Raw genomic sequence first — 20157 nt, 5'->3', positions numbered from 1 at the left:
CGTATAAATATGACTCAATTAGTTATAACTTTATAAATATACGTGGTCCGAGCATCAAAAAACCAATAAGAACAGAAAAAGTAATTTTTACTAGTGCATGTAAGATATTTTTTCATATTATTAACAAAATATAATTTAGTTTGGAAGTTTCTAGATTAAATTATAGATATTTGTTAATAGATATACACAAATATAATAATTGTATGTATATCTATTTTCAACCTACTTGTAATATCACACAAATATTTGTTTTCTAAAATTGTCTTGATAAGAACTGAGTGGTGAAAATTATGTGATAGGCAATATGTATGATTTATATTTTAATTTATATGACTAAAAAATGTGAATTTAATAAATAAGATGGACAATATAACCTGGCCACTCGGAAATACATAATATAAATAATAAATATATAATAATATAATATTAGTACCTATTGCAGAATAAATATACCACAGACGGGATGATATAATTGTCCGTCTATCGGATAGATCACTACGAGTATTATAATGATGATCCGTTGGACCGGTGTAAAAATTTTTTTTAGTCATTGTGCATTGTGACGGATTTTTTAGCTGTGATAATAGAAAACTGTGCTGTGTGGTTCATTATAGAATGCAATTATTTTTAAAGAATCTTTATATTAAATATAATATAAATATATAGTTATTAGTATACATTACAAATATTTTATTATTGCAAATATGCCATTATATAGTTGATGTATAAACCTCCGTTAGAATGAACATTCGACGAATAATGTATAAATATAAATACAACGTGAGTAACCGATCAGCCAATCCATCATTTTCATCCGTACGAAAATCTTTTATATTACGACTACAACGAGATTAACGATGGTGTAACGAACCCAAAGTATAAAAAAATCATATTTAAATATTGACTTTTTAAATAAACAATAATGAAATCTGAAAAACTCGCTTTGCTGTAAAATAGGTATCAAGTGTACCCCGTCATTGAATAGGCTATTGTAATATACATAATAAATTGCATCACATTTGGTTAAAATTTTAAGTTGGTACGATTATTCCCTTTTGAATAATTACAACAAAAAAATAAAATAAATTTATGTATATAAATTAAAAGCTTCATGCAGGTATTGCGTAATTATTTCTATTTTCCCACTGTATTTTATTGTTAATTTTTTCTAATTTTTGAAAAAATAACTAGACATCTCCCGATTTTGATCTCTCTTGTAAAAAAAAGGAGTTTTTTGATTTGTATCAGAATTCATTCTCTATATTGAAATTTGGAGCAAATCATCTGAACCATTATCAAACCTTGATAACAGACAGTGGCATAGCTAAGGTAGGCTAAAGGGGTTATTAGCCGTATTTTTTATATTGTTTTAAAATATTTAAATTTAAAAATGGAAATTGTCTTACAAATTTTAATTATTTAAAATATTAAATACGTTAACAACAAATAAACGTTAATATGTTATCAATATTTTTGTTCTGTTGTTGTATTTGATTGTCAATAACTCAAGTTAAAAGTATTTACCCCCCCCCCCCAGAAAAATCCTGGTTACACCTCTGATGACATGCACAAAAAATAAACATCGTTGGGTAAGACTATAATAATATAGGTACATCATAAAAATGTGCGCACTGCGCATGCATTTTCTTTAATGTGATAATTATAGGGCTGGGATTTTGATGCAATATTACCTTGTTTCTGATGTCCCAAAATGTAAATAGAAAATATATTTTGGGTAAAACTTATTATTTAAATGCAACTTTTTTTTCATACTTGACAAATTTAACTTTTAAAGACATTTTTGATATTTTTCTGGCATTTTTTGAGTTTTTAGAACATTTTTTACAATTTGTTTATAAAATGAACGTAAATTCAATGATTTTCGGCCAACAACTCGATTAACGTAATACGATATTTCTGTATAGTTATACATAATTAATTATAAATAATCACAGTTGTTGAATACGAACTTAAATTTATTCATCTTTTCTACATTATATACGGATGATAGATAACGATTGAAGCCTCATTAATACCACCTGCCGTAAGATATATACTATTTAAAAAAAACAATAAATACACTTTTATGCAAATAGCATATATTTTTTTCATATTTTTTAAGCTATTATTAATAACTAATGCATTTCTAACTTGCATCTTTTGAATTTTTTAGGTAATTTTCGCATTTTTTTGGATCATTAAAATCCAAACCTTAGTTCATCGATCATTTGTTGATTTTACGCACTTCTACAAAATATAATAATTATTATTTATAAGTATATATATTATTTTATTAAATAGCATCATGAGCAATATTATAATAGTATAATGAATAATGATAAATGATTATACAAAATCAATAAAACGTCAAATATGTGTATAGAACATACACTATAACATTGTATCGTTAAACTATTATATTTATTACGAATAATATATTAATCAATATATAGACAAACCTAGTTCAAAAAAAAAAAAAAATAATAATAATAATAACAATAATATATTTGTATGACGTATGATGTAACGATCGGTGCCACAGCTCAGTTAACCGTCAAATAATAAGTTCCAGAAAAGCTGAAAAAATGTAAAAAAATATGTGTTGAATTCACCATCATTATTTGCTTTTAATAGTATTAATAAAATTATAGTATGTGTTAGAAATAGTTAGAACAAATAATAATAATAATAATAAAGGTATATATGTATCGATAACCAAAAATAACGTTTATAATAACTAAAATTCGGCAATTGGGTAATAAAACATAGAATAATACATCTTTTATTAGCTATTATTACAAAAGTTCAAAAGGCTTACTTGGGATCCACGTATTCACCCAAGTACGTGTAATTCTCAGGATCTTTGCATTTCGACTGCTCGTAATCTATCCATTTGTCGCATTTGATCGATTTGAATTCGTCTCTTGACCGGATGGACCGGGCATAAAACTCATAGGATTTAAAATGACTGCACACCTCGCCGTACACTAAAAAATATGTGTTATTGACATAATCTCGACAATCTACAATTTTAAACCGGTTTAATAATAATAATAACGGGCGTCTTTCACTGATCAGTTCGCATTATGTGTCCATCAAATAAATTATTTTTTTGATTATTTAAAGTTCTGAGACATTATTTGCAATCAGCACATCTTACGTGCCATTTGCGGTTAATTTACTTTGACCTATACGAGTATCAATGCAATTTGCGTTTAAGATGCCATGTATATACTATATTAATATTATATTATATTTATTATTTTATTACAAGAATATGTATACTTGTAAGTTCAAAAGTGTATTATTATTTATTGTTGAATAAACTTACAGATTTATTAAATTATTATTACACTTTTGCGGACTTAAGAGTTATGACTGACAGTATTTTTTACTGGTATATTTAAAAGCTTATTATTATTATAAATCATTTTTATAATAACAATAGTAATATAATTGTTAATCATTTCGGTTAAATTTACATTTGTTAATTTGTATAATATTATATATACAATAAAGTGTTATAATATTTTTTGTTGATGGTTCAATAAATGTACTTATTCTAGATATTGATTGTTGACTATAATCTTTAAGCATTTTTTTTTTAAATCTGTATCTAATTTATACACATCTAATGTTTTTTTCTCCTTTTGCCTTCTATATTTTAATAACATAATTTATATAAAAGATCAAAATGTTCAGTATATTTTTTAGATTGTTATTTAAACTAATAAAAAAAGAGGCTGAAAAATCTGATCTCTTATACAAACGCACTTATTTGTAATGCAAGACATAAAATGTGTATGTAATTAGATCAAAAATTAAAAAAAAAATTAGATGCTTGTAAAAATACTGCCAGCTCTAAGCCTGAAAAAGTGTGAATAAAAATTTAAATATATCCAGTAATAATAATAATAACTTCTAAACGCCAATATATAACACTGGCAACAAATATTTATAACATTATCATAATATTATTGGTATAGAAGTTTTTATAAATAATAAATATTATGTCGATATACATGGTATCTTCGATTTCAGGTTCTGTAGTATAGGTATATACATGGTACAAGTTATATATGATGCATATGTATACTATAAAATTGTAATTGATCCGTAAACACGTAAGAAATGTAGAAAATCAATCGCCAAAAAAAAAAATTTGGTTGCTATCCCTTTGCCTTACGAAATAATCTTGTTAATATGTACTACGATGGTTTATCGATTAAGATATTATATACGTAAATTTTATTATTTATCAATATTATTGACCATTGTACACTTATACCGTAATCGTATCTGCAGCCCGGTTGATTGGATATGCCACCATTTGGATAAAAATCAATATTTCCTATCGGTTTGTGCTGCCCCAACACCAAATTTGTCGTGTGCACTACATCCACAAATTGCGCGTCGGTTTTGTTAAGTCTGTCGGCAGGCCGTTTACTCAAGAACAGCGGTTTGGCGGGATCCAAACCTGAAACGTGTATATACACATTATAAATAACACATTATACTTTTTTAAGTTTTCAATTGGGAAAAAAAAACCATTTCCGTGTACGCACTAAGTCAATGGGGCTGCAGGGTTAGTCGAATTTTTAAACGTATAAAAAAATGTCATTGGCAATAGCTCTAATAATAATATAATACTGTACATCGTGCAGAGAAACGAACGATGCTACGTTTTCATAATAGTATTCATAGTAAAAGTATAAACTTTATCATTACAGACGTAGGTGTATTCCTATTTGTTTTATATGTTTCGGGTATGTAATATATTATAAGACTATTCAATTTGGAATATGGTTCTGTTCTATAGGGTTTCGATACCACCTTTAGCTTTTGTAAAATTCAAAGTGTTCAACCTATAATGTTTTAAAATGTGTAACCTGTAAGTGAATGGTAATATACATATATATAAATATAATACGTATAAAAAAAATTTACGATTAACTTCCCTACACTAACCCTATATATATATATTAATGAATTTCGTCACAAATGAATGTCATTATATAAAACTAATTTGGACTTCTTTTTCACTCATATATACATTTTCATTTATTACACATAATTATTCTTGTTGAAATTGTTGTTATATTATTGCATTAGACTTATCATATCAATCAAGTGTACTGCTAGAAACACCCATGTATGCATGCGTAGGCCGTACAGTATACAATTTCGGAATAAATGAATAAAACACGATGATTTACGCGTTTTAAAAATGTATGAGAATGAAAAAAATGAGTTAATAACTATATACGTGTCTATATAAATAATATAAATGTATATTATATTAATAAACAATATCGGTACAACTAGTACAAGTGTGTAACAATTAAATTAATCACAACTACAAAAAAGTATACGTGATTTGTCCGTCACAGCTGTAATGTTTAAAGTCAGAAATATTTCACAAAAACGTGAAACATTAATTTTCTTATTAGAAATATTGATGGTATTAATGCATTTATCACTATAGTTTACATATTATTATATCGAGGTATTATGTACTTTGTTTAAGTATAAAGGTATAAGATGCATTAATACTAATAGCCAATGTAATGTAAGTATATTCTATGGTTTTGTATGTTTTTTTTATCAATATAAAAAGAATTGTATATACTTTTATAATATTACATTTCATGAAATTTGCAAACACTATGTCCATCAGTAAATTAGATTTAGAAAGAATTGTATGCGTGTATGTGTGTGTGTGTGCGTGTGTGTGTGCATTGTATTTATTCCGTTCTAATTTAAAGCCTCGAACCTCATCAATGAGGAATCCATTCAAGTGGTCTATTGTCTATATATATATATATATATATATACGCACATAACAATGACAAATTATTACTGGTCGAAAAATGTACGGCTTGTTTAAAATTATAATATATGTACGAATACATTTTCGTTCGAACAAAAACACGGAATACAATTATCAAAACATTATTGTAACAATTACCTAACCCGATATCTTACAAAGCAATATTATTATTTTAATTTTTTAATTTTGCCATTTGTTATTAGTGTTGAGTTAAACAGCTTAATCTTTTGTCAAGTATCCACTCAATATAGGTATTGAATAATTATCAACAATATTTTTAAGTGTATATACCTATCTATTACACCCGCACATGGTTTAACACAAAATCTGCTTCAAGTATTCGAGTTTATTATTTTTATTATTATTATTCACATATCCCAATGTTCTTATTGGATTAAAATATAATCATTTCGAAACTTCTTATTTGTTCAAAAATACTCATGTATTGATGTACTTAAATAATATAAAATGTAAAGTAATATGTGCAAAAGTTATTGTTTACAAAAAATTTTAAACAATCCAATTTCCTAGAAAACGATACATATTTGTTCAAATACGTAATACCAGTGTATAGTACGTATTATGCAGACGAGTACTTGTAAGGTCTACTTTGATATTATATAATATAATATTATTACTATTATTATCATCATAATTAATCATTATACTATCGAAAACCGTTAATATCACGTAAAAAAAAATTATTAGTTATTGATATTGAATTTACATTCAAATTATAATATAGAAATTATATTTACGAGTACATACCAGTGATCCTGTGTACTTTTCCCCCAAGACGTTTACCGGCGTAGCCAGCAATGTGGGCACCCATGCTGAAACCTATAATGTGTATATCGTCGTTGCTCTGAGACGTGTTTTCCGTCATCGTCGTTATCATTTCACCTATATAGTTTCCGATTTCTTTGCAACGTAACCGGGCCGTAAAGTACGGAAAATCCAACGCAATCACGCTCCAGTCCACGCACACCACATTGTAATCGTACAACGCAAAATATTCTGAAAAAAATTGAAAATTGATCAACATTTTTTTGAAAGGAAATTCCGGAAAACTGCAAGCCATATACATGGTGAATTTATAGATAAATTTCTATCACACTAAAAACAAAATATTGTTTTGCTCTCCACCCTAGCCATTAAACATCACTTAACATAACATTTTAATCGCGTCATCCACTTATTCTTTTTACAAATATACTATAAACGGTTCAGTAACCTTAACTCACTCGTTTAGGATTTAGAAGTTGAATCCCCAATACATGAAAATTAATAAAATAAAAAATATACCTACAGCCAAATGTTTGTAATTCCGAGCTAAGGTCAGGAATCGATCTATATTTATTACTTTATTATTCACCACTCAATATAGCTTCGTGCGATATTTTTTTTTTTTTTAATTTTTATTACACATTCTGTTACTTAAATACCTATGGATTATGATATCAAACAAAATGAATATGATGATGTGTATGGAAACAAGACATGATTCATTGCAGAATGAAGAAACCTCCCACCGGAAGAACATCGAAGTCCAAGTATAACAAATCGTCTGTCTTACCTGTTTTAATTATGATATGAATTGTTTTAGTATATAATTATTTGAATGTCATGGATATAAGTCGTGTTAAATATGTATACGTGTCACCTTATCACCTCAACCAACGGTGAGTAATCTAAACCAATTGGTATTAAGTACGACAAGTGTATGCAATTCCGATAAAATCCCATTAACACTCTTTTATGAAGATAGGTCATATTTTTATAATTATTTTTTCGAGACGTGTATTTTTTTTTCTTTTTGTAATCACTTATTATATTATTGGACGAAGTATTATAAATATAATTATGCTATGGATACTGTACAGCGTTTTTGACGGTTTTCAGTACATGATGTTGACACACATCTCCATTGAACGAGCAACCTTGGACGTTTGGCGCACTCAACCGGGTGGCCTGACAACCTATTCTCGGTAATGATCGAACTAATCGACGTAATTCGCCGAATGTATCTGTATGATATATATGTGTTGTATAGCCCGAGACTTAAATTTATTGATTGCGAAATAATCTAGTTTTGTCACGAAAACCACGGCGCAGATCGAATTTTCCAACACGCCCATATTCCGATATAATCTGTAGTGGAAAGTAAAAACCAAAAAATCGTAATAAATCGGAACCACATGCAAAGTACAGCGATAGGCGCTTACCTAAATTATCAATTCATCGTATAGGGCGTGCGATTTATTGTCGGCGGCCAAATAAAATCGTTATTGACACTATCCCGCGATCCTATAATTACATCCGAGCGAAGAAATCGCGCTTTCCACGTCGTAGCTAGCCGTTCCAAAAACTGACCGCAATGCCGACGACTGTACCACACCCCCGTGTTGGAAACACCCTGTCGGCCGTGGCTATTTTTTATATGAACGGTTCCCGAGTTTTTACACGAGTCAAGAATACACGAATACTAGCTCAACTTGCTGTATAAATAACACACGCACCGTGTTAAACGTTCAACTGCTGTTCGCCGGTTGAATTAGGTACATTATTACACCGATCTTAAACCCGACTCAAGCTTGGCTCCTATACGTGCACCTCTCACTGTTAACTAACAACAATGTTATATGTTTTGGTCTACAAGACTCACCAGACTTCAGAGTCAAACAGACACTCTGTTCGCTTTCGCCGTTGCCCAACCAACCATGTATCACGATTTTGGTCGGTTTACTGCCGTCGAAGCCCGCTGACGACAGAGATTTCGGGTCGCCGGGCACCAGCCTGAGGCTAGATTCGGGGTGCTCTCTACAAACAAAATACAAAGACGATCAAGTGATGCGAAACCGCGCCCGCGACGTGTAGATAGCGCTAGCCGTTCCAAGAAACGTCAATAAAAAGGTTATCCCGTAATTTATCGTATTCAGCACTTTAGCGGTAAAATATACTTCCGTGTTCGCGTGCGTCTGTTTACAGGTAAGAAGTTACTACGTCGTACACTTGTTACTCTACTACCAAGTGTAAGCATAGCTGGTGCACTACAGTATTACACTGTCGTACGTGACTAAATAGGCTAGGCTAGGTGACTAAAATATGATATTATATTATTAAATTGTATTATCGTTTTTTCATTCAATATCGCATCTCTGTATACGTAAATACTGTATTTTATATCGTGTTCTTTCGCCAATTTCGATATTGATGGACTTGATAAACCAAAAACGGAGAAAATCGACTCGGGGTCCAACAAGACAGATGACAAATTCGTCAAATGCGCGTACCAGGTTATTGAAAGGTGTATCGCAACGAGATGCGCGTATACTATTTTTGCAATACGCATAAATAGTGAGAGTAAGATTTTTTTATAGAGGTCAAACACGTCTGTCGCATATTTATGTTCTGAAAATCTGAGCTCCCGTGACGAAGACGACGCGATAAATAGGTACCGTCTACACTGTATAAAAATAAATCGTGTGGCCACGGATATTATAAATTAAAAGAGGAACTATGACGATCTGCTACCGATCCAAAAGAACACTATCACTCTATAAGCTTTCCCATATGGAATATATAAATATTATGATAACTCGATTAGATTAGCTGGTGAAATTTAAACGGTGTATTAAAATCGGTTTAAGCGATGACTAGTGAGCTAATGCGCGTTCGACTACAGTGAAAAGGTTAAAAAAAATATTGCGCATATAGGAAGAAAAGTTCAAAAATGCTATCTAGCTTGCTGTTATCTATAAATTGAAAATTGAACATAAAATCTTATTATTATTATTTCTCGAACAGCGTAATCTAAATCACAATTTAATTTGTTAAAATAATCCTTCTTGTACACTCAAATCGGTTACTTTGTAGTGTTCCCAATAAATCGTCCTAAATACTACTGTGGTTTGATCCAATAAACTCCCACTTGTGAAACAATAACGTTTTTATTGACATCTTCTGCGGTTAGGTTAGTCCTTACGTGTGTCTTGTTATAATTATAATTTTAGGACTGATTTAGATATTTTGACAATAACATATATACGTATTAGGTGCATATATGTATATATCGGCATAATATAGAATATACTACAATAAGAACTTGGTAACTTAATTAAAACATTTAAAACTATACTTATTTATTCATTCAATACCAGTATTACCTCAATTGCCTGTAAAAATTTACCGCTTAGGTACGCTTATGAGATTGAAACTTTTAAAATTAATATAATATGTGTTTTTGTTTATGGTAACTTGTTTGAGTGTGTAAAAAATGGTTTTTGAGGTTGGGCAAAGCATCTCACAATATTATCTTTCGTATATTCATTAGCTTTATAGGGATATTTTTTGCAGTCAAATACTGCTTTAAACTGTATTGTTGATCAATTAAACCTATAAAAAACAGTTGCCAAACCAAACAACGATTTTATTTCATCCCTATCTCTTACTTCGTATACAACCAGAACGTCACAGATTTGTTTACTTCTAATAGAAAGGAGTCCGTCATGGAGTATTGGTTTGATTCGTTGCTTCCTGTTATTTTTCCGTGAAACAAATCGTCAAATGAGTACACTTGAGTCGACGACGCTGTAAGAATAAAATAAACATTTCACTATAATGGTTTGTACATAATATTATAGTGCCGCCACAATCGCGTGTGTGTGTTCATATACACAAAATGTCACATTTATATAATTAATAATATAATACATTCGTATTTCGTAATATATACGATTAAATCTTTGTATTCTGTTTAATATTATGAAAATGTGCATATCTGCGTCGACATTTTTAAAAACGAAACGAACCTCTCATATACACAATATGTATCTCGCATGGTAAACGACACTTGTTGAGTATTGTCAATGTCGCGTTCGATGAATAGTTGTGCGAATGTGCATAATATATAAGATATTATATAGTGACAATGTGCGTCACCCACGTCCCATTACCGCCTCCATTAATATAGCGATGACGAATGCCAATTCGAATTATATGCCAAAGAAGTATTTTTTTAATTTTTTTTTTTTTTTAAGTAAAAAATATTAAAAATATTTACTATCTCTATCATACATAATCGATGATTATAAATGTATAATGTAAATTTAAGAGGAGATGACCAATTTCTTTTGAGGATGCGTTTAAAAATTTAACTCACACACAATGATCAATAGCCTAACAGTGTTAAACAATATTTAACTTGTATGCCGTTTTCAAATAATAATATAATATATTAGTGAAACATTACGTTAATATCTATACAATCTCTTAGTAGACAAAAAAAATATTTACTGAACGACATATGCATGCTAACGGCGTAGGCAAGGGAGGTAGCTGCCCCACCGATAGATTTTTCTTTCCCCTCGTCGAAATTTTCTGCAGACCTGCAGTCAAAGTAATTGCTTTTTTTTTAATAATTTCAATACGCAATCAAAATATTAATATATAACAAAAATATATAATATTCTTTTTTTCTTATGATAAAACAGCTTCAGCTATGGTTATACTAGTTTGTTTTATGACAATACCGATAGCACATTCAGTATATTATCGAATACGCATATAGTGTATACTATAATATAGTACCTAATCTCAAACCGGTCCAACATTCGAACTTACCAATAATACAATTAAAGCGCCAGAATATTGTTATCAAATGATAAACAACATATATGTTATAATATGGTAAAAAATATTATTTATAATAAACGGTATTGTTATAATTATTATTAATGATTTATATTTTGTATACCGTTTATAAAATTCATTGTAAAAATAATAATATTAATTTAATAATTGTCTGTATTATTGTATTATATGATTTTATTATAAGCTAATAAACAATTTATAAGTACAAAGAAATTTAAAACGAAAACATTACAAGGTTTCTTTAAACTTAAACCTAATCCTGACAAGTTTAAATGTAGTTAATGCATTAAAACTTTAAAAGCTTGCAATTTGTATCTGTAGTTTACACCTACACCCAAAACTAAGTTAATTGTACCTACTTATAATTTTTCTTATATAGGTATTTGAGTAATATGTAACACACCATTATTATTTATTACATTATTAAATTTGTTTTATGATTATGATACACATTTCCTCTTAAATAATTGTACATATTATTAGAATAAATACCTAATTAAATTTATAATAATCTATATTAAAACTGATCATATACGCCTTATTTTAATGAGTTATGCTAAGGAGTAGGTAACGATTAATTTTATATTTTAAGTTAAATTTAAATATTTAGTGGACACAAATCATTATTATTATTATTGCATATTAATTTTATTATTTTATAGAACAATTTAATGCGAATCAGTTAAAAAAAAAATGGGGTATTTGAATTCTAGGATGTCACTTCCCAGTCCCCAGCTATACAGTATTGCTTCCCTTGTCAAGGGGACCTGCGCACCATCTATGATGAACGATATTTATCTTGTAATTGGAAATATATGTGTTGCGTTGATGACTCGTGATGATTATTCAGATGACAGCACAATATCGTATAATAGACGTGGGTATAGTCGCTTTATTTGTCGGTATTGAGGACTGAGGTTAAACATTTTGGTATTTTCACTGCCACAATTTCGCATCGAGTGTAACGACTATTATTACCTATAACATATATTTTATGATATGCCTAATGTTTCAGAAAGTTTTAGTGATGAAATGATTTTTTTTTCTATCAACAGTTTAAATGGTCATTGACAAAATTATTATAATAATAAGATCGTCTTTTTTAAAAACACGATTATATTTATTTTATTTATGAATTTATACCTTTATTTGAGTACTTTCATGTTTTATCCGAATTCGTTAATTTAAAAACGGATTTTACATTATTATCTTTTAGTGTGGTATGATATCAATTATATCACTGCGTTTGTACGCTTGGAATTCAATATTATTATTTTAACTATTATTTAAAACGAATGAAAGAAGTGAGAAAAACGCAATCTGAAATCGTTTCAACTTCCTGGTTTCCTTACGCGTAATATTTATTAATCAAAAATACGATAAGACATATTATAACCAATCATATGATAATAACATACCTATTATGCTATTTCCCAATCGGATTAAAATACATTCAATTCGTTCAAGCTTTATAATATACTATAGCTATTATCCCCGTGCACTTCATTGCCCGTACAAAATGCATCCGTGTCAAGTTTGGTTGCCTAATGCTAACATTTAGCGTGAGGATAAATACTATTTTTGGTTTTCTGATTTGGTGTATAGATGATATTTCCGACATATCAACTTATGTCCCGCCCAGCATTGCATTTTTTTCAATCGATTAACCAATTATGTATTAGTGACAGTATTATCATACTATTATCTACATAATATGTATCATTTTATACTATTTGTGAATGTGACGAATATAGTCGATGTCCGGCTCATATTCAAACACAAGGCGAAGAAGTGATGCACGTGTCAATACGCGATACACTTGCAAACGCTGTTTGTTTTGACTTTCATTAGCACGTGTGATTGCAGCCTGGTTTCTTAAATTTTCATTGTCCGTCAATTGATCTTCTGCCGATCATTTAACCGACGATTCTAAACTAATTGAGAACTCCGAGTCCGTCGACCAATATTTCCTCCTCGTCCACGAAGACGTGGCATTGTTTTATACAATAAGCTTGTGTACTTTTCTGGCTGTTTACTCAGTGCCGTACATAAGATAGGAGAGCGAATTAAATAAACAGGCACCATCTCCTGTAATAGGTACAACGATGTGTAGTACCATTTCCGCATTCACATTTAAATATTCTAATGTCATATTAAAAATTAAAAATCTTTAATGATAAATATGTCAAATATGCACTCAAATATATCTGTTTTTTTTTTATTGATATTTTTAGTATCCTAACAATCAAAAATCTTTAATGATAAATATGTCAAATATGCACTTAAATATGTCTATGTTTTTTTTTTTTTTTTTTTTTTGATATTTTTAGTATCCTAGCAACTGCTTAGAAAAATACCGTGAAAAAAAATATATATAAAATAAAACCATAAAAATATGGTATTTTCCCCTATTTCAATCCCTTACAGCCCTTTTTTAGTATTAAAAAGTAGCCTATGTCCTTTCTCAGTGTCTAAACTATCTATGTACTAAATTTAAATCGGTTCAATAGTTTCGAAGCCTATTTAATACAAACAATCAAATTTGTCCTCTTTATAATATTAGTATAGATTATTATGGTATAAGCTATAATAGATGCTAACGAAACGATGTACACGAATATGCATGATATATAATATGCACGAATAACAATTATACAAATAAATAGCAGTACATTAATTAAAAATTATATTTTGTACCGTGCTATGTATATGCATATTAAGCGAAATAATAACAGTAAAGCGTTAAAAAACGCTGCAATGACACCTCTATTAAGTATTTAAGTGTGTACAAGGGTGGCTACACAAGTGGTGGTAATTGTGGTTGAAGCCCCCCTACCATTTCAAGGATTCTTTCTCGTTTATATTAGTTAATTTACCAAAATAACATAGTATACTTAGGTACCTAGTATTCCTTAACAATACTTGATATTATATTTTACCTAATGGTTTATCACTTGTTAGAGCACTGCAATCGAATTTTTAAATTATGTTTATATTTAATAAGTAACTCAAATGGTATAGGTGAATAATTTTTGTCTAGCCCTTCATTTTTTTCATTCCTAAATCCTACATGGTGTGTATGTACGAGACAAAACTTATTAAGTCCCATTGTAACACAATATAATGGATATATCTACTGTGATTATATCGACAACGGCATTGGTAACAATAATATATTATGTCATATACTCGCGCGTATAGTGACGAAAGTCAACACGGCAGGCAAAAATATATTTTATACATTATCTAGGTACTTGGAACGGTGATGTATGATTGATTATGTCAAGGTTACATACTACCGGAATGGATTTATACGTATCGTATATGTGTTAAAAGTGAAATGTTACGGTCAATTAACAAGTACCTATTATGGCGAATATCATATTATATTATGTCTATATAAAATATGTTCTCGCAACGAAATATTAAGCTGAGATAAGTTTTTGTACAATTAAAATAATAATAATAAGTAACAAATGTTCCTGTACAGAATCTACACAATTTTAGTTCGTAACAAGATAATTATTATTTAATTAAGTTGGTTATTTGCAGCGTGATCATTTTGCTCATGTTTCAGCGTGAAATGTACTAATGCATTAGTTCTTGTTTTAAGAACCTCTATAGCTGCCTATTACATAGATATTATATTATATTATACTTAAATTATTAGTCGGCTGATATCGAGAAAAAATTAAAATGTCAATATTCTAATGAACTTCTACTCTTATGAAATACAATTATTCGAGTATAAAATAATCCTAAATAATATAATATATTTATTTTAAATGGTGAATAGTGAAGGTATAATGTGTTATATCATGCGGATTTTAAGCGATATTACTGTAATTAACAATAACACAAGTTTCGGAAAACCTACCCCAGAGTTATTGCTATCAGTAATCGAGACCATCATGAAAACTATGATTTTAAATTTCAAATATAAACATTTTTCTACTAAATAAAATGTGTTCGGCCACCGATAGAACATACTAAACTGTTGACACTAAATCAAACTCATACCTATAGTAATTCAATTACATCATTCGGTTAGAATTTGTGACAAATACATTGACAGTATTTTACGCCTTCATTACCAACTAATGACACGCCATAGTAAAAATAACGACTCGTCGCATTCTCACAATAATTTTCTGTATTGCACCTGATAGCTATTTTGACGTGTGACTACATATATATATATATATATTATATAATATCCTATTAGCAATCATTTCCAAAAATTATAAAAAAAAATTCCTATCGTCAATCGCCGAAATTGAAAATGAAAATGAAATGATACGTATGCGTATAATATGTATGCACTACACAGTATACTTGATCGTGCCTCCGATATCATATAATAATATAATGTATATACACGTTTTCCACTATCGTCTGCAGTTTACTGCGTTTTAAAAAGTCGATAAGGCGTTGGGTTACGTGCGTTGAGGTTACCTATATAATATGTTTAACGTTTTTTTATTAGATATATAGAAGAGGAGGAAGCGAGTTCTGGGTTTCGGCGAAAACAATAATATAAATGGAAGGTGTTATTATAAACGCATTCGGGACGGACGTGCAAAATTCCTCGTTTTTATAAATACTTTTTTAAAGGTTATGTTTTTTTCTGGTTTTATATTTTTGCGAAACAAGTGTGTGTTTATTAAATTTTTGTCGGTAGGCCTACTTAGCCATAGTGAAAGCAGTTTTCCATTACGCGTGCGGAAACCCTAAAAAAAAAATAGATTATAATAACAATAATAATGATGCATATATAATAATATATTCGCAAACTATATACTACACCTGCACGTACGATAGTAATATTTTTTATTAAGTACGACCATACTCGTCATAATAATACGCTCATATATAATATATAATATATACATATATATAACATAATAACATTATGGTAAATACAGTGGTAATGCGAGGCGGCGGCGGACGTGAGAGTCGAAGCCTTCGACACTGTATACGCTCACACGCCGCTCGGTAGATCAATAACGCACACCGCACCGACATATATAATATGCGGTACAACTATCGCCTATTTTTAATTTTTTAATACAATAATATTATCATAATTTATGGCGGCACGCGTTCGTGTATGAATGTGTTGCTGCGTTTGCGCGTTTGTGCGCGGTTTGTTGGTTTTAGATATATTCGAAAACGCTCAGCATCTACCGAACTGTGTATATATATATATATATAATATACGTCCGACTCGCGTAAAGCCAATACACCGTGCGCGTGTAAACGAATATAATGATGATAATATTTACGGTGTAATAATATATTATTTATGACATTAAAATATCATATTATGTATGTAGAGAAAAATACAAATCGCGTTGATACGTCACAATTTATAGGTAGGCATACACGCTTTTACGTGTGCGGATACATATTATTATTATCACAGTGATCCCCGCTTATTCCGGGCAGATAGCTTTTTGTTCGGAGTATACACAGACAAGTATAAAGCAACTAGACAGCCGATTCGATTTCGTCTCTGATGCACGGCCGCCATTTGTCACGCACTGGTAATATTTAAATAATAATATACGCAGCTTATCACAATTCACAGTCAGAGTGATAGCAAAATTAATGCAGTTCATACAAAACATGTTTATCGACTATCGATCTTGATTTATTATCAAAATAAAAGCAAATGTTATCGTGGTGTTCTGTGTAAACATTGCGAGTGTGACAAATGGCGGCCGTGCATCAGAGCAGTTCATGCTGTAACATAACGGCTATTTAGTTATTTTATAATATTTCTGAGGGAGTATGCGATGTGCTTTTAGCGATAACGTTTGATTCGGTCCAATCGGCCCAAGGTCCTCAAAATCCTTAAGAATTTTGCTTACAATATGAGACGACTGGATTATACTATATATGCATATGTCCTTCGATGGTTGTGGACCTATGCAATTATACTGCAGTGGTTTACCACTTTACCAGAGCATTGTATTTGCGAGTGTACCTATAAGAATTTCGAGACTCGTAAGATCGTTTTGTAAGTCGAAGGAAAGTAATGAAGAATGAAACCCTAATCATCGAAAAAGTTAAATTGCAGGGACGAAGTTATGACAGATAGGTATGCAATAAAATGGAAGAACAATACACCCATCTATATAAAAGTGCGCTCGCATACATGTAAAAATATCAAATATGTTTGTAATTTTAAAAAGTGATTTAAAAGTCCATAAATAATATACATATATATATATATTGTAAATATACCTAGCTACCTCTAGTATAAGAACCATAAATATTACACCTTCAAAAAAATGAATAATACACGATAAGGGTATGTGCTTGGAATAGTATTTAAGGGTGGCTTTCGCACATATAGCCTTTAAACCTTTTATTGCCCTTTCCAAAACCTATATTGGTGTCTAGAGGGGCTACGGGCTACATCGTGGATACACCACTTCGATTTAGTTTTACGAAAAAATAATTTAACAATTAAATAGTACGAGTTTTGTCTAAATTGTATATCTATGATTAATATTAGTATTATTTATTATAGGGCGTTGGCAATTTGAACACATTTACCATTTCTTCCAATTATCATAGATCTTTGAGCTTGGTTTGTAAGGTCTATTTGAACGTGGAACCAATTGGCAACTCATACAGTAAAATGGGGTTTTATCCGTCTTGAACTATACACTTTTTTCTGTTATTACTAAACATATTTTTTTAATCTTCCATTGTGAATTTAATAATATTATACTTATAAACAAAATAAACTATAAGTATAACGACAGATGAAATTGTTTAATAACCAAAACGTAAGTACACCAAATATAATTATTCACATATGAATTTTTTTCTTGTACTTGTGTCGACACAATATACAATATAAATATGTGGTAGTCGATAAGCGTACTAGAAACTTAAAGCTTAAAGCCTCATAAAAAAGACTAGTTATACCTATAAATACTAATTCGAATATTATATAATTGCAATATTTGGGCTTTGTTATTTATTTCTTTTTATCTAACTGAATAAAACAACTTCCTGACATAGAGCACTCAAATTAGTCATTAAAATCGCACTTACTCTTGATTGCAGACGATTTTATCTAAATACTCTCAATTATCTAAGTTCCATTTATTATGTGGTAAAACTTAAGTCCCTATATTTAAATAAAAATATATAATCATTTCTATAATTTATAATTAGGAATTAAAATGATTCATGCTGAGCATTCGTCAAGAAATAATAAAAAAAAACAATAATCGATTGCTTTGTAAATTAAGAAACTATAACGAGCAACGTCAATAGATTTCAGATCCAGAAAACCATGATATTGAATTAATCGTAGAAGTATATAAAAAAGAGAGGGAAATGTATTACATATATGATAGGTACTTGTATATAAAGTATTCAAAAACGTATGGGGAAATGTCTGTGCATGGTCTACATTTTAAATTGATGACCTCTTCCCGGATCTATTCGTGCCCTCCAACACGGCGAATCGCAACCACGTTATTGTTTCAGAATAATTCAATTTACCCGATAATATAATAATATTATGCGCCGGGACGATTATAATATTATGACCAGCAACAATATTACTACATTAGAAGTGGCTTTTGTGAGGTCGACAAAATGGTTTAGAAATTTGTTTTGGAAAAACGCTTGGAAAATTAACATTTTAAAAAGGTTGTATTATATATATAATGTAATGTACATGTATAATCTACTCCATATATATAATATATGTATAGGTACGTTACTCGCATGCTATACTATATAAGTACAACAAACAAACGCGATAATCCCACACTCTCGCCACTCGTTATTCCTTCGTAGATTTATCTCTCTTCGGTGAATAATATACATTCATAATGTTATGTAATAGCGGTGAAGTAAAAATTTGCCATGCATTACGACCGTGGCACATTATAGGTAGGTACTGTAACTATATGTATAAGTACTGATTCAGTTTCATCGACCCGATGCGTTGAGAACAATGCCGTGTTAACATTTCGTGTGTGTCGTTAGTTTTGATAAATATATAATTTTTTATCGGAAAATCGATGTGTCGTCTCATCACTCATCAGTATATTTTTTAAACATTTTATTTTATAAAGAATTTGTTTTCTAGTTGGAATAAATCACCATTTTAATAATGAAAACGTACCTCGTTATGAGGTCCGAGAACGAAAGTCGAACTTAACGATTATTACTTACCGAAGTGCAATAACTGCAAACAAAGAAGAAAAAACTGGACGCGGCCGAATGACGATAGTATCTTGTCAAACATTGTGATGGCAAACGCAGCTGGTTATACTAAAGAATAATTCGTCTTTCGAATCGCAAACGGCAAATGCACATATAATACAATATATCGTCAGACGACTGGATGGGTTTCTAATTTATACTATTGTAATTTATAGTAAGTACTATAATACCTACGAAAGGCTTGGATTACCGCACTCGAACACGAAACGACGCCGTAATGAGAACAGATAAAATATCAATTGATCAATAAACCTATAAACCAATAGCAATTTATAGCTAAAACACGAAAAATCAATTTACTCTCAAGAGGATGGTATAATTTTTAACTATATTTATTATAATAGAATTATATGAACAATAACAATAATTTTGAGTGAATCTCGAGCTTAAATCAATAATAATATTATTATACCGAA

The 20157-nt window shown here is 29.8% G+C and overlaps 1 protein-coding gene across 1 annotated transcript; it reads right to left on the bottom strand.

The window, feature by feature from the left end:
* Positions 1-2309: 2309 nt before the first annotated feature.
* Positions 2310-19920, bottom strand: LOC113552351 (pancreatic triacylglycerol lipase-like). The gene is made up of 7 exons (XM_026955209.1): positions 19691-19920; positions 10282-10420; positions 8496-8650; positions 6599-6847; positions 4289-4477; positions 2819-2987; positions 2310-2577 (listed from the first exon to the last, which is right to left on the bottom strand). Exons 1-7 carry the CDS (start codon positions 19761-19763, stop codon positions 2544-2546), a joined length of 1008 nt encoding a protein of 335 aa, XP_026811010.1. The 5' UTR covers positions 19764-19920; the 3' UTR covers positions 2310-2543.
* Positions 19921-20157: the final 237 nt, after the last annotated feature.

Source organism: Rhopalosiphum maidis, chromosome 2, assembly GCF_003676215.2.
Source record: "Rhopalosiphum maidis isolate BTI-1 chromosome 2, ASM367621v3, whole genome shotgun sequence".
In the NCBI taxonomy this organism is placed as follows: domain Eukaryota; kingdom Metazoa; phylum Arthropoda; class Insecta; order Hemiptera; family Aphididae; genus Rhopalosiphum; species Rhopalosiphum maidis.
Note: the sequence above shows the minus strand (reverse complement) of the source record. Positions and strands in the feature narration are given on the sequence as shown.

Excerpts from the sequence above, each read along its gene's own strand:
- LOC113552351 (XM_026955209.1), bottom strand. The coding sequence starts at position 19,763 with ATGTTTGACAAGATACTATCGTCATTCGGCCGCGTCCAGTTTTTTCTT. Across the intron at positions 10,421-19,690 it reads TTTGCAGTTATTGCACTTCG|CGTCGTCGACTCAAGTGTAC; the intron begins GTAAGTAATAAT and ends TTATTCTTACAG. Across the intron at positions 8,651-10,281 it reads ACGTTCTGGTTGTATACGAA|AGAGCACCCCGAATCTAGCC; the intron begins GTAAGAGATAGG and ends TTTTGTTTGTAG.